The 21185-nt window shown below is 41.2% G+C and overlaps 1 protein-coding gene across 4 annotated transcripts in view; it reads left to right on the forward strand.

Annotated features, from left to right (window-relative positions):
• LOC130929558 (cadherin-6-like) overlaps positions 1–18407 on the forward strand; it is a 127502-nt gene extending 109095 nt beyond the window's left edge. For 3 of the 4 annotated variants that reach the window (XM_057856792.1, XM_057856793.1, XM_057856791.1), the window contains exons 3-12: positions 3307–3601; positions 5384–5503; positions 5650–5823; positions 9847–10034; positions 12451–12701; positions 12767–12903; positions 15110–15231; positions 15347–15464; positions 17161–17412; positions 17774–18407. In XM_057856792.1, the coding sequence (XP_057712775.1) occupies positions 3307–3601; positions 5384–5503; positions 5650–5823; positions 9847–10034; positions 12451–12701; positions 12767–12903; positions 15110–15231; positions 15347–15464; positions 17161–17412; positions 17774–18282 (2166 nt within the window). In that variant the 3' untranslated portion in view covers positions 18283–18407. The remainder of the gene's footprint in view (positions 1–3306; positions 3602–5383; positions 5504–5649; positions 5824–9846; positions 10035–12450; positions 12702–12766; positions 12904–15109; positions 15232–15346; positions 15465–17160; positions 17413–17773) is intronic. The other variant, XM_057856794.1, reaches the window with a different exon arrangement.
• The last annotated feature ends 2778 nt before the right edge of the window (positions 18408–21185 follow it).

Raw genomic sequence — 21185 nt, forward strand, 5'->3', positions numbered from 1 at the left:
AACTCCAAAAAACACAACAAGTACACTTTTCACTTTGCTGTCCTTTTAATATGTTTGAGCGGGGCATTTGTGCGTTAATTGCGTCAAATATTTTAACGGGATTAATTTTTAAAAATAATTACCGCTCGTTAACGCGTTAATTTTGACAGCCCTAAATAAAACAAAAACATTAAGAGGGGTTTTAATATAAAATTTCTATAACTTGTACTAACATTTATCTTTTAAGAACAACAAGTCTTTCAATCCATGGATCGCTTTAAGAGAATGTTAATAATGTTAATGCCATCTTGTTGATTTATTGTTATAATAAACAAATACAGTACTTATGTACCGTATGTTGGATGTACTGTATATAATTGTCTCGTCTTATCTTTCCATTCCAACAATAAATTACAGAAAAATATGGCATATTTTATAGATGGTTTGAATTGCGATTAATTACAATTAATTAATTTTTAAACTGTAATTAACTCGATTAAAAATTTTAATCGTTTGACAGCCCTACTGATGACGTAAATAAAATGGCGGGCTGATCGTCACACCGTCTTTCTTCGCATTATAGCGAAAAGCGGTAAACAAACATTAAATTGCTACGGGATCGTAGAGCCGAGGAAGAGAGTCCATCGTCCATCTTTGGAAATGTGGGGTTTATTTTGTTGCCGATGTTAGGGTCTGCTAGTGCGGAAACAAGGTTGTACTTCAAAGCAGAAAACGACGGAGGGATGCGGTCAAGGGTTTATTAAATACAAACAAAAATACACACAATCATGGAAAAGGGGGAATAACACAATGGGTCCGTGACAGTAGAGCCAAGGAAGAAAGTTCAATGTCCATCTTTGGAAATGTGTGGTTTATTTTGTTGCCGATGTTAGGGTCCGCTACAGCGGAAACAAGGTTGTACTTCAAAGCAAAAAACAACAGAGGGACGCGTTCAAGGGTTTATTAAATACAAACAAAAATTCACGCGATCGCAGAAAAGGAGGAATTACACAATGGGTCCGTGAGTGACAGTAGGTCAACGGGGATCAATAATGCTAACCTAAGCGGGAGAGAACCTGGGCTTAAATACAATCTTGATGAGCTTGAATTGGCTGCAGTTACGACGCCAGGAACACTCTCGCTGGAACAAAACACAATTTGACCAACATTGTGACAGCCAATGCTGATCAAAAATGGCGTAATGTCCGGGTTATAAAATTGCGCCAGCAACCCTCCCCGCAAAGAGATCGCCAGTGCGCAACATGGGACAAGTCTGTGAAACTGTCCAACCTGTGTCATTCTCGGTACATCTTTACATGCGTGAAAATACTTGAGTCACCTTACTTGGGAATTTCCCTGGATATGTGTGTGTGAAAATGGCTATGCTGTTTTTTTTTTAAGTTTCTGGGGTAACGGGGGACCTAACCGAAGAGACGGAGGCAAACTGGCAGTGGTAACAAGAGTTTATTGATGATGAGAGGGACTGGCAGATAGTGTCCGAAGAATCCAGTAGGAAGTTCGGTGATAGATCAGATGAACGGTCAGGCAGGCATTCTGGCAGGCAAGCAATACAGGATCTCGGGGGGAACAAAAATTAGCTCAGTATCAGGATAACAAGACTGTTTGTTCGCTGAAAGTTGTTGTCACAAACTCGTGTTGGTGAGTTGTTAACTTTGAGGATGCGAGGGCAAGGACCGGTTTAAGTGAGCTGTTGATGATAATCACCGGCATCTGGTCCCAGGCTCACCCATCTGTCCAGTCCTGCAGTCAAGGCAGTGACACACATACGCAAACACAAGGAAGAGCAGTGGGACTCAGGGGCCTCAACAGTATTCCAACATTTGAACATTTACAGCAATACAAAGTTAATGCTGTCTCCCTCCATATGTTGTTCTGCAACAAATTTGAATTACTTAACTTGAAAGCATGGCAGATTGCTTGAATACACTGGCCATTTTATTACCGCTCAATTGAATACCTTGTTTAACAATCAAGCAGTGACTTCAAAACGCAATTATGACTTTGAAAAAAAGCACTTACCAGCTGCTGTGTCCTCAATCCTATGTGTTCTCCTGTTTAGTGTCGCAGCGTGGCTGCCCACCTTCAGGGTGCGGGCAGTTGTGACGTCAAACGTCGACCGTTGAATATCAGATTTTGAGTACTTTCGGTCTGCGCTGTTCGCCCGGGAAAAGTTGGTAACTAGGGCTGTCAAACGATTATAATTTTTAATCGAGTTAATTACAGCTTAAAAATTAATTAATCGTAATTAATCGCAATTAATCGCAATTCAAACCATCTATAAAATATGCCATATTTTTCTGTAAATTATATATATATATTATGTAAAATAAATTGTTGGAATGGAAAGATAAGACACAAGATGGATATATACATTCAACATACGGTACATAAGGACTGTAGTGGGCATTTCGCTCTACTGTCATTTAAATCTGTCTATGCTGTCCTCACTCCGAAGCGTCTACTTTTTCCAAAGCTAGACGGCTAGTGAACGACGCCTTAATAATCAGACTTCTTCCTTTTTCATCTGATTTATTAATAAAATGGCCTCAAACCATCGTCCTCTTTAGACCGTCGTAAAACTACAAAAAAAAGTAAACAAGCATTGCATTAGCAACAACGTTAGCTTAGCGCGCTATACAGGTTCACTAAACATAAAGCGTCTCATACAAAAAATATAACATTTCGCTTACTAACATAATATGTACATTCTTTACAACAACCATACTTACTTGTCCAAGGATCAAATAAGCACAACATTACAACGTAGGCGTCAGCCCGCGACATCGTGCAGCCATATTGAACTGGCAAGAAAACAATAAACCATGTCGCAAAGCGACCACAAGAGTTCCCTGTTAGACAGCACAAAAAGCCTTGCTGTAAAACTTACCAAAAGGCAGAATACTGTCTGAGCGGGACATGTGCGTTAATTGCGTCAAATATTTTAACGTGATTAATTTAAAAAATTAATTACCGCCCGTTAACGCGATAATTTTGACAGCCCTATTGGTAACCTATCGTTTGGACTGTCAGGTTGATGATCCAGGCCCCATCTGGCGCACTGACGTTTCGCAGGCGTGATTGCCATGTGAATCTGGCAAACTGACGCTGGAACTGGCGCAGAATTACCTGCTATTGGTGTCTTCAAACACAACATTTTATATCAGTGATATTCATGGGCATTCATTTGCCCATCCCAGTACAAATAGATTTGACCTTTTACACAGGCAATAGCTTTGAATGACTTAATTTATAAAATGTCTCCCTCCAAACAGCCCTTAACCCAATTTTCTTTCCTCTGTACCCTAGCTCCAATCTGATCAAGACAAAGGGACAGGTCTTGCCAAGTATGTTCTCTCTGGCGAGGGGGCGGGCACCATCTTTATTATCAACGAGAATAACGGCGACCTGCACGCGACGCGCCGCCTGGATCGGGAAGAGAAGGCCTTTTATATTCTCAGAGCAACAGTTGTTAACAAAATTACAGGCCGAACCTTGGAAGCAGAAACAGAGTTTGTTGTCAAACTCCATGACATCAATGATAATGAGCCTCAGTTCAGCCAGGAATTTTACACCGGCAGCGTACCCGAACACTCTGATATCGGTAAGATGTCGATTTATTGTGTGGCTGATGATCTCAACCGACTAAAGCATTTAAAATATGGTCAGAAAATATCGCCAATTTGTATGTTGGCTCAAAAGTTCATGTATGAGCCTGCAGCTTTTATACATGGGCTGGTCACAACTTAGCAATACAGCTATGCTTAGTATGACTTCTAGATGTGTCCAAACAAAGACGCTTGGGATTAGTTAAGTGAACAAAGACCAATTGCATTCATGGTGTACAAATAAAACGAACAATCAATGAAAAATAATTAACTATAATCTCATCACATACTGTTTAACTACTGCTTTGCCAGAAGGAAACAGTCACTAAGAAAAGTAATAAAATACAAAATAAAGCTCAGCAAAACTTTTTCCATTAGTTCTTTTGAAGGTGTTACTATACATATTTATATATATTTATTAAAGCATCTAGTGGTTCATCACAATAAAATTAGCCATAATATGTCAAGTCCACGACCGTATTTACAGGTAGTCTTTGGGTTACGATGTACTTGATTTACGCGATTTCGACTTTATGACGCCGGAGTCTCGTTCGCCATTTTGCCTCCATTCGTTTTTATAGTTGCATAAACAGTACCTTATTGTACCTCACAGGATCTTATTTTTTACTTTACTTTATTAATGTGACTGTTCTGTCCTCACTAAATGTGAACAACTTCACGTTTAGTGAGGAAGTTGTTTTCAAAGGGTTAATTCCAACTTACGCGGAAATTCAGTTTACGTCACCAGCATGCAAATGGAACTCGTTCTCAACCCGGGGACTACCTGTTTATATCAATATCGGTATTATATTGGTATCAGAGTTTTGGAGTTGGGCAATACTGGTATGTCAGTTATCGTTTAAAAAGTCATAAACCGACAACTGCAGTAAGAAGTGCTCTTACAATGAGTAAAATACTTTCCTTGTACAGTGTTACCTCGAGATAAGAAAGCTTCGGTCCACGAAAAATTCATTTCAAGAAAAAGTTGTCAAAGCTTTCTTCGCTTTATATTACGAAATATTATTCATGGTAGAAAAGAAAGATAATACGTACTGTAATAGGTCATTCCCGCTCGCAGCTATGCTATAATGTAACTACGTTTAACTATAAATGTAACGGAACTAAATATACACGCCACAAAGGTATGAAGCACAAAATAATATAACTCACTCTTGGAAGTTATAACAGCGAGGTGAAATAGCTAGCAAGCAATGCTAGCTCGTCTTTTAACACTCCGTGTTTGCTATGAGCTTGAGTAGTCATGTGATAACGTCTGTGGGATGGGCTAGACTTATGCGCCACTAGATGGTGACAAAGCATTAGAAATAAAGACAGTGAATCAGAGTACAGCAAATATAATTTGGTGTTTCAGTAGCGCTTGGAATGAATTAAGCGATACGCATGTAAAATGCGATTTGTTATTGAGAAAAATCATGAAATGAAAGCTAGGCCGGATCGAATTCATTTCATATCTTGAGGTATAGCTGTATTTGTTTGGACACTGGCAGCAGCATTCTGGATTAGCTGCAGCACCCTGATTGATTTTTTGTCAAAACCTAGAAATACTCCATTCCAATAATCCAGTCTGATAACATTGGATTGGCCTTCCCCTTAGTTTTAGCTATTTAATCACACCAAACTTTCAACCTTGATTTGTAGCTGTCAATGACGTTGCACCAAGGTGAGCACTAATCTTTCACCTTTCCAAATATGATCACCAATACTATCTATTAGTCTTCTCTTTTTGTATGAATGTATGTCTTCTGAACATGTTTCAGGTACATCAGTCCTCTGCGTGACAGCTACAGACGCAGATGACGACATGTATGGGAATAGCGCTAAACTGGTGTACAGTCTTAAAAAAGGACAACCATACTTCTCTGTTGACCCAAATACAGGTTTGTATTGAAGCTACTAAAAATGATCATGTTTTAGCACCATTGATAGCGATAGACTTTTAACTTGGATGAATGTCAATGGCAGCCCGTGAGTTAATAAGCTGACAAGCTTTCCATGTGAAAAAGATTAATGTATTTTTGTCTAGGTGTCATCCGAACAGCGTTGGGTCCGGCCGACATGGACCGTGAGCAGAGGGAGATCTATCAAGTGGTGATCCAGGCTAAAGACATGGCTGGACATAGAGGAGGACTCACTGGGACCACAGTGGTTAACATCAGTCTTACCGATGTTAATGACAACCCACCACGCTTCACCCAGAGTGAGACTATTACCAGAGGCGATTGCTTTAACCCTGAAATCCAACTATCTCCGTGTGTGCTATGCTCAGCTCCAACGCGGACCGCCTGCGATGCCCACTGCATACGTCTCTCATGCGGTCCGTCCACTCGCGATCTCTAGACACGCATGCGGAAAACGGAGAAGACTATGTGATCAGATCAACACAAAGTTGATTATTGTGACAATATTTACGGAAAAAAACACACACATGGGCCAAAAATGCACAAAGGACAATAGTACAGTTTAGCTTAGGGATGTCCCGATCCAGGTTTTTGCACTTCCGATCCGATACCGATATTGTTTTGCACTTCCGATCCGATACCAATACTGGCCGATACCGATACCGAACTATCTGAGCATGTGTTAAAGTTTAAAGTTATTTAGCCTCCTTACTTAGTTGTCAGCCTCATGTTGAAAAAGGTTTTAGTACTCTTGATAACAACTAGCCAGCTGAATTAGGTAAGTTTGAATAACACACAATGGTTGGTAACAAGAAACTGACCTGTTTATTCAGTGACAAACACAAAACATTATAAATAACAAACAGAAATGGCATAGTCAGTCAGTAAAACGTGCAAATAATATTGTAAACAGTCTTAAAAAAGCAAAACACACCAACAACCTCAGTGGAAAATCCCACAAATCCCCCAAGCTATTAGATGCTTTTAATGTTTCGTGCATTAGTTACAAAAATTGTATAAAAAGCCTTAAATAAACGACTATTTCAGTATCAAGTTAACATTTTTAAACAGTAAATAAAATACTCAAGTCCCCATTCTGTATCAGCAGCTTTAAACTACATTCAATTCATTTCATTTTGCGAATCAACTGTTAAAGTTGTTAAAATTGCTCCCGTTATTCCATAATTTCCTTTCTGTCTACTTTCGACATGTCAAAGTTTTAAAACTGTTTTGAAGATAGATTCAAGTCAAGATTTTGCCGATTTAGGAGTATTTTAGATAAAAAGTTAATTAGCTTCGCTTGGAAGGTTCACAACAGCCTACTAGGGAAGTCTCCTGCTTTAAGATGGCGGCTGTGTACTAACGCATCTGGTTTTCAATACTTCAATGTTGCTAATGCAGTCGAGTCTGTCGTGTAGCATCTAGTTCTATTTTACATATGATATCTATTATCTCCAGTAAAACGACGTTGACGTAGTTTGTAGCGGGTGTCAGCAGCAGTCAGGTATTCTTGTGTTATTTATCCAGCGGCATGAGTTGAGCTAAAGCCGTGAGTTGAGCATTGGCATTACCCGGGTCTATGACAAGCATTATGGTCCCGAAAGTACCGCATTGCACCGAAAGTACCGAAAGTAAATGAGAAACTGACCGCATTGCGTCCCGAAGACCAAGCTGTGTATTAGTTCCGCTTTACTTGACATATTTCAATAATCGGAATTTGGATGTTTGTGAATCGTTCTCGAATCTTCCACGGCTGAATCGCTAAGGATGTGATGACGGCTGGGCATGTTGTACCGTGGTTTCTAAGTGTTGGATGGTGCGTCTTTACTCACGTGAGATAATGGCTCGTCATCCAGAATGAATTCTTCGGCAATGACTCTTGTTATGCCCTGGGCTTTGGGACTGTCGAGTGCCAGTTTGTCACGCATAGCAAAAGTTTCTGCCAGTGTTAGTTGCGTAGGACCTTTCTTTTTGTCTTCGGTTTTCTTAACATACTCGTCATATTGTTTGTGGTGGTATGTCGCTAAATGCTTGATTAGGTTGGTTGTATTAAAACCTCTTACAGCTTTACCACTACGCTTGACTTTATTGTGGCATATGTTGCACTCTGCCTCTTCTTCTTTGTCGTCCTTTAAGGTGAAATGATCCCACACAGCTGACATTTTTACCGATGAAGTCTCTCGGTAAATTGGGAGGCGGTAGTGTAAATGTAGTGTGTTGAAGGTGTGCCGTTAAATGCGGACCGGCTTTTAGGGAAACCGAAGCAAAAACTGGAATGGATTATGTAAATCGGTGCGCTGGAAAACCCGGACCGGACTTTCAAAAAAAAAACTGGACCGGAAGTCTGGATCGGAATTTTTCCGTGTTCCGATCCGATACTGATGCGCATTTTTTTGCCCATATCGGCGTCCGATCCGATCCAAATATCGGATTGGGACATCTCTAGTTTAGCTACAGTTAAATTCCGTTCGTCGTGAATGTGGGCATGTTCTTCGAGCCTGCGCAATAGAGTTTTAAGGTGGAGTATAGTGTGCACAGTCCTGGCCCCACCCTTTAAACCCGGGGTTCATCTGTCATGGCCTAGCAAGCTGGGACAGTGACAGCAAGTTCCTCGAGTCGTAGGTTTTACAACAGATTGTCCTTGTCTTATAGCTGGATGGCCACTGTTGGCTAACCTGAGCCAGCGCCCTTGTAGATGGGTCTTGCTTTTCATTTCATCAGGGTGTCTAGCCACCCTCCACACCAATCTCCAGAAGGAGATAGTGGGTGAGACAGTTTAGTCACCATCAACCCGACCCTGGAACAGGTAGTACTGGATTACAGGTTACCAGTAGCAGGGGACTTGCAGGCCTCCCGACCAGCAAGCCTCCTGACCTGACTGTATAAATTCCGTTCAACTGACAAAAAAGCACACAACAGCCCGCGGACGCAACCCCCCCAATCCCCCCCCTACAAATCCATGAACGCACGCATACGCGCAAACAAACAAACTTAGTCTAGCACTTGCAAGAATTGGCAGCGGAAATTAGCTTTAGTAAATTAGCACAGAAGTCTAGCTCACTTTTTACTGTTTCTCCGCGCTCACTCAGGTCCTACCAGTAACCCACCAATGCGAGTGTCGCGTTGCCGCATCAAACGCACCAATAGGAACGTCCCGCTGACACATCATTGCGTTGCCGACAGTATTCCTGGTGATGCTACACACCCCCCACGAAGCCGGTTAGTTGTCCTCAGCTTCCAGAATGTAATCCACCAAATGGCAAGGAAGTCTGCGGCGCCACCTAGCACGCTCTCTGCCAGCCGGCGTTGGAGGCGTCCGAGGGTCCTCAGTCTGTTCCTCCAGCCTTGTTTCCATCTATGGAGATGGTCGGGATTGAAAGGGGGCGAGCCGGTCTCGGTGAAGGACAACCACCTGGTTTCTCCTCAATTGTGGTTGCCATCCTACATCCCACTTTTGACACCAGTTTAGCGCTTTTAAGACTTGGCAGCACATTTTTTACTGTTTATTTTTGTCCGCACTCAATGGGAGTGTCGCGTTGCCCCATCAAAAGCACCAATAGGAGGGTCGCCTGCATCACTGCAGGGTTGACAGTGACTGATGACGCTACAATAGTTTTACATTTCTCAGGATGCTCAGCTTCCCGCAAACTGTCCAAAAATTAGTGAACAAATATATGCTGTTGTGTGTACATGTCATTGACTAAATATGCGTTACAACCTGCTCAACTTTAGTTCAAAATTAGCTTCTTATCACTGGTTACGACTTGTGTTTCATTCATTCGTGCAGCTTTACAGTCCTTTAAACAGGTTAGATCTGCGCGTCTCTAGAGAAGAGAGTACGTTGTTCCACTACAGCGAAACGAGACGAGTCATTGGCTAAAGCCTGGGTTTATCCCGCCTGTCAGAAGCTGTACTAGGAGTCTATGGATAATGGGACGCTCAAGTCTCTGCCTGATGATTGGATGATCTGTCTGAGTCTGCATCCCTTTTTGATTGACAGCAAATGATCTTGTCGTATTAACATCCACGGGAGGCATTTTTCAGTTTTTCATTCTGTTGTCCTGAGATGAACTGTAGATTTTCATAATCATCCGAGGGACACCTGCTTTTTTAAAAAGGACTAGCAAAAAAATCAGTCTTATTTCTGGTGTTTTTTTCCATTGTAGCTGCTTGTGTTTGGAGACTCGACTTGACTGAACTTCTCCATCATCACAACGCACTCACAGGCGGACACATTTTGAGCTTCCCTTCATTAGAACACCAGCATCCACCACTGTTTTAAAAACATTTTGATCAATTTTTTTGTGTGTGTTTTTTTCAAGGCATCTACCAGTTGCGAGTTCCTGAACTATCCAGAGCTGGCACTGAAGTTGGGAGGATTACAGCCACAGACAAAGATGTGGGAAGGAATGCAGAGATGCGTTTCACAATCATTAGTGGAGACGGCACGGACGTATTTGACGTATTCACCAATGAAGATACCCAGGAGGGTGTTTTGATTGTCAGCAAGGTATGAAAAATAAACAGAACAATTTTATTTTTGATCTATTTAACCCATCTGCGACTGGCTGGTAACCAGTTTAGGGTGTGTAGCCTGCCTCCTGCCCGTTGTTACTGTAGCTGGGATAGGGTCGCAGGGGCAGCAGGTTTAACAGGGAAGCCCAGACTCCCACTCCCTTGTCAGTTCTACCAGCTCCTCCGGTGGGATCCCAAGGTGTTTACAGGCCAGCCGAGAGATAGTCTCTCCAGTGTGTCCTGGGTCTTCCCCAGGGCCTCCCGCGGTAGGACATGCCTGGAACACCTCTCCAGGGAGGCATCAGGGAAGCATCCGAACCATATGCCCGAGCTACCTCAACTCGCTCCTCTCAATGCAAAGGAGTAGCCCGGACACCCTGCAGAGGAAACTTATTTTTGCGGTTTGCATCCAGGATCTTGTTCTTACGGTCACAACCCACAACTCGTGACCATAGGTGAGAGTAGGAACATAGATCGACTGGTAAATCGAGAGCTTCGCCTTTTGGCTCAGCTCCCTCTTCACCACAACAGACCGGTACAGACTCCACATCACTGCAGACGATGCAGCGATCCACCTGTCGATCTCCCACTCTCTCCTACCGTCACTCGTGAACAAGACCCCAAGATACTTGAATTCCTCACTTGTATGCATGGTCTCATCCTCAACCCGGAGAGGGCAGGCCACCCTTTTCCGACTGAGGACTATGGTCTGAGATTTGGAGGTGCTGATCTTCATCCCAACCGCTTCACACTCAGACGCGAACCACTCCAGTAAGAATTGGAGATCACGGCTTGATGAAGCCAACAGCACCAAATCATCTGCAAAAAGCAGAGATGCAATGCTGAGGCCACCAAACTGGACCCCTCAACACTTCGGCTGTGCCTAGAAATTCTGTCCTTAAATGCTGTGAACAGAATCGGTGACAAAATGCAACCTTGGTGGAGTCCAAACCTCACTGAGAACGAATCCGACTTACTGCCGGCAATTAAGACCAAACTCTGGCACCAGTTGTACAGAGACTAAACAGCCCTTACCAGGGGGCTTGGTGCCCCATACTCCCGAAGTACTCCCCACAGGACTCCCTGAGGGCCATGGTCGAAGGCTTTCTTCAAATCCACAGAGCACATGTAGACTGGTTGGGTGAACTCACAAACTAACTGAAGTCCATTAACTTAAATGCTATGAATGCTAACATATTTGAAATTCTCATAGCAAATCGCTCACTCGTAACTCCACAAACTGTACCTGTAAACTTAAATGCAAATAAATACACAAACATACACTATACTAGCTGAAACAACTTACAGCCAGAGCGCAAATGTCCTTCATCCATGTCAGACAAGAGTCTGCTCCTCAGTCATGAGGTGACAGTCCGCATCACAGCAGACGCTGCACCGATCCACCTGTCGATCTCCCGCTCTCTCCTACCATCAGTCTTGAACAAGATCCCAAGATACCTGAACTCCTCCACTTGGGGCAGAATCTCATCCCCGACCCGGAGAGGGCACGTCACCCTTTTCCGACTGAGGACCATGGTCTCGGATGTCGAGGTGTTGATCTTCATCCCAACCGCTTCACACGCAATCTGTGAGTCATCACCTTATCGTGGTGGAGAGGTTTGCGTGTCTTAATTATCCTCGGAGCTACGTTGTCTTGGGCTTTATGCCCCCGGCATGGTCACCCATAGCAAACAGGTTCTAGGTGAGAGGCCAGACAAAGCATGGCTCAAAAGACTCCCATGATGAGTACTATAAATGGACTTCGTTTTCCCAGACGGGGCTCCCCTCTGGAGCCAGGCCTGGAGGTTGGTCTCGAAGACGAGCACCTGGTGGCCAGGCCTGTATCCATGGGGCTCGGCTGGGCACAGCCTGATAAGGCAACATGGGTGCCCCTACCCGTGGGCTCACCACCTGTGGGAGGGGCCAAAGAAGTCGGGGGCGTAGGGAGTTGGGAGTCTCCAAAGGCGGGGGCCTGGGTGGTCCGAACCACAGCTACAGAAGCTAACAGTTCGAGTAGTGTTCCAATAAAAAATTTCATGGTAGGAGGTTGGAAAACTCTGACTTCCCACCTTCCTCGAATGCAGCATTAGAGCCCTATGTACAGTCAGTTCTTGTTGTGTCATGATGGTGAGCTGAAGCCTCACGAGGCATTGAATCAATTGGTTCAAGAAAAGGTTCATTTCTCGAAGCTTCAATGTGTGCACAGTTCCACCCACTGGCTAAGTGTATGATCACAATTGTCTCTCAACCACATGTGATTCGTTGAAACCCTAACACGTATATAATATTTTTTTAATGTTATGGTTGTGTGCGTGTGATAACATACTATTGATAACATTAGTAATAATAATGTTAATAATTCAACATCAATCGCAACAAATCTCCATTCATTTTGCCTCATTTGTTTCCAGCCTTTGGATTATGAGACCAAACAGTCATACACCATCGAAATCCAGGTCCAAAACACTCAGGAAGACCCTCGGTTTGCATTCGCCAACACCAAAGACGTTGCCACAGCTCACATTACTGTGGAAGATGTAGACGAGCCCCCGGTTTTTGACAAAAACACATATCTAATGGAGATTAAAGAAGATGCCGCAGTGGGCACCTTGGTGGGCGTGGTCAGCGCCCTGGACGCAGATGCGGCCAACAGTCCAGTAAAGTATGTCAGTGTACATACATGCAACATTTGAGATTAAATGATATCATTTTTTTGGACGTTCGCAGATATTCCATCGATCGTCGGACGGACATGAATCATCTTTTCAATGTCCATCCCGGAAATGGAACTTTGTTTCTTTTAAAAACGTTGGATAGAGAGGAGAATGCCTGGCATAATATTTCAGTCGTCGCCACTGAGATGTGTAAGAACGTAGTTTTATTTATTTATTTATTTTTTGCAACTGCGTCTTTCAGTGCCATTGACGGCGCTAAACGTCCAATCCAATTCACCCCTACCAGTCAAAATGGATTGGACGTCTAACGCCGTCAAAGGCAGCTTGTTGCCTGAATTGACATTTTACAAATATACCGTACATAAAGCATTGGTGGAATAAATGAGTGCATAAAAATTGTATTCATAAAAAAATATTATCCAAAATACAGCTAAAAATGAGGAAATCCTATGATTAAAACAAATCCTAAAAGGTATTATAAGATAAAAGTAATAAAATCTAAAAGTCAATGTAGAAAATTAATCCAAATTTTTAGTTAATTATTTTTTATTGAAATTTATTAATTTATTAATAAAGTACTACTTTTTTTTTAATGTTCTTATTTTCCAAACATATTTTCTTTAATTTTTAGACTCTTTTTTTTTCAATCAATTTTGTAAACTTTAGATCTGTTTTTTAACATTTTTCAATTTTTCAATCTAACTTTCAATATATATTTTTAATCAGTATTTTTTTTACATGTACTTATGTATTCCTCCAATGCTTTATTATGTGTATGTATTAACTCATTTGCTGAAATTGACAGCAATACACGTCCAATCCATTGGAAGTGGCAGGATTAACAGCGAACGAACGAACAAACAAACATTTTTAAAAGATATTAAAATATACAAATAATAAGAAGTAAAAGTAAATGCAAAAAAAATCACCAGAATTTTTTAATCGTTCATTTTTTTTTTTAATAAAATAAAAACAATTGATAATAAATGTTTAAAAAGTAGCAGGAATTTATTATAAAGGTGTCCTTTTTTATTTAACATTATTTTCAAACGCTATATTTAATTTTTAGAAATTTTTAAAAATGTATATTTTCAATAAATTCTGTATATTTCGTTGTATCTCTTTGTTATTTTTAAAAAGATTGTCAAATCTTTCAATCTTTTTTTTTTTTTTTTTTCAATCAATATTATTTTTTATTTACTTCAAATGGATTGGGCTTCTACAAGTAATGAACTAATAATTACATAACACAATGATTATTAACAGGGGCGGACTGGTAATCTGTAGCTTCTGGAGGATCACAGAACGGCCGGTGCTCTGAACGGCCGGCGGCCGCCATACATACATCACTGTTTTTATGCCCTCTATACGCTGTGATTATCTACAGTTCGCATCCAATCCGACAGATGGCAGCAATGCGCCTGGCTGAAAGACCTGTTGTGGCCCACGAAGGGGCAGGATAGAGCGATAAGAGCTTTGGCGGACTTTCTAGTTGCCACCGGGCTGAGATGGAATGAAGAGGGTTACTTGCTAAGTATATTGGCAATTGTTATCCACCAGGTAGCTACAATTTAAATGAAATAAATGGCAATTAAAGGGCTAGTGCCAGCAAAAAAACATTTTAGCTGTAAAACAACGTATGCACACGCAGCAGCAATATTAATTCGGAAGAAATATAACAAAATATTAATAAAATGAATGGTTTTACTTTAAAGTTTAGGTAGTTAAATTGATATGATATATGTTTTTAATCATTTATATATCGTTTTGTTTTCTGGTTAATACTTTCCAATGAAGGTTATGTATACAGGATTTGTCTTGAAATGTTTATTGTATTTTCATTGAAATTTATTATTTGTGTGGCAAGATTAATTATGGCATAAACAATGAAGTCATTTTATAGACACAGGGGATAGGTGTTATTATAATCAATTGAATACATCAAACTTGCTTTCGAAAATAAATTCTTTTATTTGTTTATTCAGATTGATTATAGCGCTAGGGCAGAAAGATGAATCCAACTCCAGTTCAGCCTTGCAGTACTTTGAGCGCCCCAAGTCAGACAGTCACAGTCTAGACACATTTTCTTCATTTTTCTCTCAAAGTGAACGAAATTGATGCATTTTACAATTTTTTTTTTTTTTTTTTAAATTCTCCCGGGGAGGCCGGCCCCCGGACCCACCCGGAGGGTCTGTGTACAGCGATTCTTGTGGGCTGGATTGAGTCAAAGTCCAGGGGTGCTTTTTAGTCCCAGTCCGCCCCTGATTATTAATGTACTTATTTATTCCTCCAATGCTTTTTTTTTTAAATATATATTTGTTCAATGTCAATTCAGGCATCATCAATGTTTAATGATTTCACAAACGTATGAAACATTTCAGTGTTTTTGTTTCAGATCATCCTCAGCAAAGTAGTCATGTTTCAGTACACGTCAAAATACTGGATGTCAACGACAACGCGCCAACCTTTGCCATGTTGTACGAAAGCTTCGTCTGTGAAAGGACAAAGGCTGGTCAGGTAAGTTCAATGGTATAAATTGTGTCGTTCCTGAAAAATTGTGTCATTCCTGAAAATAGCATTGTGGAAATAGTAAACGAAGCGTACTTTTGATACGTGTTGATGTCTTGGACAGCGTATTCAAACAGTAAGTGCTGTGGATGCTGACGAGCCATCGAACGGACACAAGTTTTTCTTCTATCTTGCACCAGAGGAAATCCGATACAGTAATTTTACTGTGAAAGACAATGGAGGTAATTTCTTTCACACATCCGCATTCTAGAACAAAGCATTGTTTAATTTGGAGTTGAGAAGTCTTCATTCTGGCCGTTTTCAAGCCAAATTATTTCATAATCCCAATAAAATGGTGAAAAAAAAGAATGGAACACCTAAACTCTGTGACCTTTGACCTGATGAGCCCATCATTTAATCACATCTCCGCTTTCATATAACAGATTTTGCAATTTTGACAATCTTCATTCGGTTTTATGTCAAATGATCACAAAATTCCTTTTCTGACCTTTGACCTCATGACCTTAAAATTTAATCACCTCTTCCGTTTTCTATTACAAACATTTGTTGCAAGTTGGATCATCTCTATTCGGGCTAGAGTTATCAAAAAATTGATCTCACAACTTTTGTGACCTTTGACCTCATGACCCCAAAATTTATCACCTCTTCAATTTCATGTCACCAACATATCCAATAAGTTTGATCATCTTTATTTGGTCTCGGTATCATGGAATTCCTTTTCTGACCTTTGACCTCATGACCTCAAAATTTAATCACCTCTTCAGTTTCATATCACAAACATATCCTGTAAGTTTGACCATCTTTATTATGGCTTGACTTGTCACGAAATTACTCTCATGAACTGCGTGACCTTTGACCACATGACCACAAAATTGATCACCTCTTCAATTTAACTCAACATATTCTGCAAGTTTGATCATCTCTATTTGTTCTTTACACCACAATGCTCCTGCTCTGACCTTTGTGACCTTTAACCCCTTGACCCCAAAATTTAATCGCGTCTTCTGTTTCATATTACAAATATATGCTGCAAGTTTGACAATCTTATACGGGCATGAGTTATCACGAAATTACTCTTTTGACCTTTGTGACCTCTGACCACATGAACCCAAAATTTATCACCAATTCAATTTAATGTAAAAAATATATCCTGCAGCTTTGATCATCTTTATTTGGTCTTTATATCACGATACTCCTTTTCTGACTTTTAACCCCGTGACTCCAAAATTTAATCACCTCTTTTGTATCATTATACAAACATATGCTGTAGGTTCTATCATCTTTATTCGGGCTTGAGTCATCACGAAATTACTTTTATGAACTCCGTGGCCTTTGACCTCATGACCTCCAAATTTATCACTTCTTAAATTAAATGCAATAAACATACCCTGCAAGTTTGAGCTTTATTTGGTCTTTATATTACGATACTCCTTTTCTGACCTTTGTGACCTTTAACCTCATGATCCTACAATGTAATCACCTCTTCCATTTCGTATTAAAACATATGCTGCACTATTGATTGTATTTAGTTGGGTTTGTGTTATCACAAAAGTACTCTTATGAACTCTGTGACCTTTGACCTAATGACCCCAAAATTAAACCACCTCTTCAATTTCATGTAGCAAACATATCCTGCAAGTTTTTTTTTTTTTTTTTGTCTTGTCATCACGAAATTCCTCTTCGGACCTCTGTGGCCTCTGACCTCAAAATTCAATGACCTCTTCTGTTTTAAATTACAAACATATCATGCTGGTTATTTTACCCGATGGTGGAGGTACAGAAAGATTGATTTTGTTGTTGTTGTTAAAATGACAACCATGTAGGTAGTGGAAAATTGTGATTTTCAACATTTGTGACCCATTTTGAACTGAACACATATTGCGGATGGACAAATCCAACTGAATTTCCCCAACTCAGATAACACTGGCAGCATTGTGACACGCCGGGACAGCTACAGCCGCCTTGAGCAGGACGTCCATCTGGTTCCTGTGGTCATCTCTGATGCTGATTACCCACAGCAGAGCAGCACAGGAACTTTAACAGTACGAGTCTGCACCTGTGATGACGAAGGCCACATAATAATGTGTAATGCTAATGCTCAATTAAGCTCTCCAGGGATAAGCGCCGGAGTAGTCATCACCATCCTGGTGTGTGTCATCGTACTATTACGTAAGTGTGAGCAGAATATATTGAATGCAGTGATGGAAGTAATTGTGGTCCCTGAAATCAAATGATTGTGTGGATAACTCATTGGCTGTCGCCTGTCAATAACAGACACTGAGTTCATTCTTTTTTGGAATAACCTTATCTTGAGGGAATGGCATAAAATGTATCTGGCACACCACCTAGTGGACACAACAAATATGAGCGTCTACATTTAAAAAACAAATTTGTTTTCTTGTTAGCAATAATAGCTCATTTAATCAATCATTGACAGACTGTTACTCCTATATCGGTGCCACTACCGAGAAGTCCCCATCCCTATACAGGACAGTATTTGTTAACGGTTGGTCTGTTTGCTTTCTTTCAGTAATAATGGCCTTGTTCCTCAAATTAACCCGACAAGAAAAAAAGGAGCCGTTGATTGTCTCCAACGACGTCCGGGACAATGTGGTCATCTACAACGAAGAAGGTGGAGGTGAAGAGGACACCCGGGCCTTTGATATTAGAGCGCTCTATCAGGAAGAAGAATCTGCTCAACAGAGGCGGGACGTCATCCCTGCAGACATGCCACGGTGTCATCGCTCCTTTTATCCAGCGTCGCCACCTATCAGCTCGGTATCACTTGATAATAAGAGCATACGTGAATTCATCAACCAAAGAGTCGAAGACAGCGATTACTGTAACCCGAACGCACCGCCGTATGACTCGTTGGCCACTTACGCTTACGAAGGAGCGGGTTCGTTGGCGGACTCGTTGAGTTCGCTGGAGTCTGTTTGGTCTGAAGATGAGCAGGACTATTACTACCTGAATGACTGGGGGCCCAGGTTCAAGAAATTAGCTGACATGTATAAACATGAGGATATGACATTTTCCTAACATTTTTACAATGACATCTTACACATTTCTGTGTCATCAATATGAATTGTACAGTTACTTTTCCACGTGATCTACATACCGTGATGCAAATAAGTATTTAGTCAACCACTAATTGTGCAAGTTCTCCCACTTGAAAATATTAGAGAGGCCTGTAATTGTCAACATGGGTAAACCTCAACCATGAGAGACAGAATTTAGAAAAAAAAAAACAGAAAATCACATTGTTTGATTTTTAAAGAATTTATTTGCAAATCATGGTGGAAAATAAGTATTTGGTCAATACCAACAGTTCATCTCAGTACTTTGTTTATGTACCCTTTATTGGCAATAATGGAGGCCAAACGTTTCTGTAACTCTAAACAAGCTTTTCACACACTGTTTCTGGTATTTTGGCCCATTCCTCCATGCAGATCTCCTCTAAAGCAGTGATGTTTTGGGGCTGTCGTTGGGCAATACGGACTTTCAACTCCCTCCACAGATTTTCTTGAGATGTGGAGACTGGCTAGGCCACTCCAGGACCTTGAAATGCTTCTTACGAAGCCGCTCCTTTATTGCCCTGGCTGTGTGTTTGGGATCATTGTCATGATGAAAGACCCAGCCACGTCTCATCTTCAATGCCCTTGCTGATGGAAGGAGATTTTCACTCAAAATCTCTCGATACATGGTCCCATTCATTCTTTCCTTTACACAGATGAGTCGTCCCGGTCCCTTTGCAAAAAACAGCCCCAAAGCATGATGTTTCCACCCCCATGCTTCACAGTGGGTATGGTCTTCTTCGGGTGCAATTCACTATTTTTTCTCCTCCAAACACAAGAACCTGTGTTTCTACCAAAAAGTTCTATTTTGGTTTCATCTGACCACAAAAAATTCTCCCAGTCGTCTTCTGGATCATCCAAATGCTCTCTAGCGAACCCCAGACGGGCCTGGATGTGTACTGGCTTCAGCAGGGGGACACGTCTGGCAGTGCAGGATTTGAGTCCCTGGCGGCGCATTGTGTTACTGATGGTAGCCTTTGTTACTGTGGTCCCAGCTCTCTGTAGGTCATTCACTAGGTCCCCCCGTGTGGTTGTGGGATTTTTGCTCACCGTTCTTGTTTTCATTTTGACGCCACGGGGTGAGATCTTGCATGGAGCCCCAGATCGAGGGAGATTATCAGTGGTCTTGTATGTCTTCCACTTTCTAATAATTGCTCCCACAGTTGATTTCTTTACAACAAGCGTTTTACCTATTGCAGATTGAGTCTTCCCAGCCTGGTGCAGGTCTACAATTTTGTCTCTGGTGTCCTTCGACAGCTCTTTGATCTTGGCCATAGTGGAGTTTGGAGTGTGACTGACTGAAATTGTGGACAGGTGTCTTTTAAACCGATAATGAGTTAAAACAGGTGCCATTAATACAGGCAGGGCCCGGCCCAGGCCATTTGGGGGCCCTGAGCAAAATAATGCCAAGGGGCCCATATTTTTGGCCCACCATTTCGTCACAGTGTACTGTGAAACCCATACATGCAATCCAACCCATACGTCCATATTTTGGATATTAATCAGATTTTGTAGCACTGCATAATTCAAACTTCTCACCCCAAATGATTGTCAGTACTTACAGTAGATGGCGCCAAACCTTTTTTCTGATTGGCATACTACTTGATAATAATGTCCGATATAAATTAAATGACTATATCTACGCTCCCCAGTCCAAATGCATATTACGCCAACATATCGTTTTACTACAATCAGAGGAAGCCGTACATTTGCCGTTGCCGCCAGGTGACAACTTGTTCGGTTTTACTTGATTCGCTCCGGGCTTTCGCCCTGTGGCTAATGGAAATTACCAGTACGACATATTGACAAGCTCAACTGACAACAACGTTCAAGTCGGAGTGTCTTGCACAACAACAACAACATCAAAAATATGCTCTATTACATTGATACTGTTGTTTCTTCTCTGATTTTCTTCTTCTTTCATTTCTCTGCTCCAGAAGGATAAATTAATAATATTCGTGCATCTATTTTCCAAGCAAGTTTGAGCACCAATCATCGCAAAGCAGGTTCAACGTTACTCCCCAGGTTGCCAGATTGTAATGACAAGAAAACGGATGTCTGCATAGATAAACGGCAATGTGCGCCGCATTATTCATGATGCTCTATTAACAACGTATAACATGAGGTTGCCAGATTGGGGGCCAAATAGTGGTCAGGGTCCCTAAGCAGCTGTATAGTCTGCGTATAGGCTGGGCCGGCCTTGAATACAGGTAATGAGTGGAGCCTCGTTAGACCTCGTTAGAAGAAGTTAGACCTCTTTGGCAGCTCGCTTGTTTGTAGGTGAACAAATACTTATTTTCCACTCTAATTTGGAAAGAAATTCTTTAAAAATCAAATAATGTGATTTTCTGTTTTTTTTCTATATTCTTTCTCTCATGGTTGAGGTTTACCTATGTTGACGATTACAGGCCTCTCTAATATTTTCGAATAGAACTTGCACAATTGGTGGTTGACTAAATACTTATCTGCCCCACTGGATTTAATTACAGTGCTGGCCAAAAGTATTGGCACCCAGGCAATTTTGTCAGATAATGCTTTTTTTATACCTACTCAGTGTGACATTTGATGGAAGGTGAAACATAATGGAGTATGTTTTGTCTCATCCCCGATGAAAGTGAATCCGAACGAAACATAGCTTCCACTGTCTTGCCTTTGAGCTCTCCGGCTTTTTTTTTTCACGACTCATACACGGGCCTTCATCTGGGTCAGAATTTTGTGCAGGCCTCAGTTTGGATTTTAAAGTTTGTTCTTTTTAAAAAATTTTCCTTGACTGCCACTACGACCTCCGTGTGTGTCACAAGGAAAGTTCTCGGTCGCGTACGGTTAAGCGAGGTAATTGCTCCTCTTGATTTCAAGAACTGCTTGAAT

Source organism: Corythoichthys intestinalis, chromosome 14 (genome assembly GCF_030265065.1).
Source record: "Corythoichthys intestinalis isolate RoL2023-P3 chromosome 14, ASM3026506v1, whole genome shotgun sequence".
NCBI classification, from domain to species: Eukaryota; Metazoa; Chordata; class Actinopteri; order Syngnathiformes; family Syngnathidae; genus Corythoichthys; species Corythoichthys intestinalis.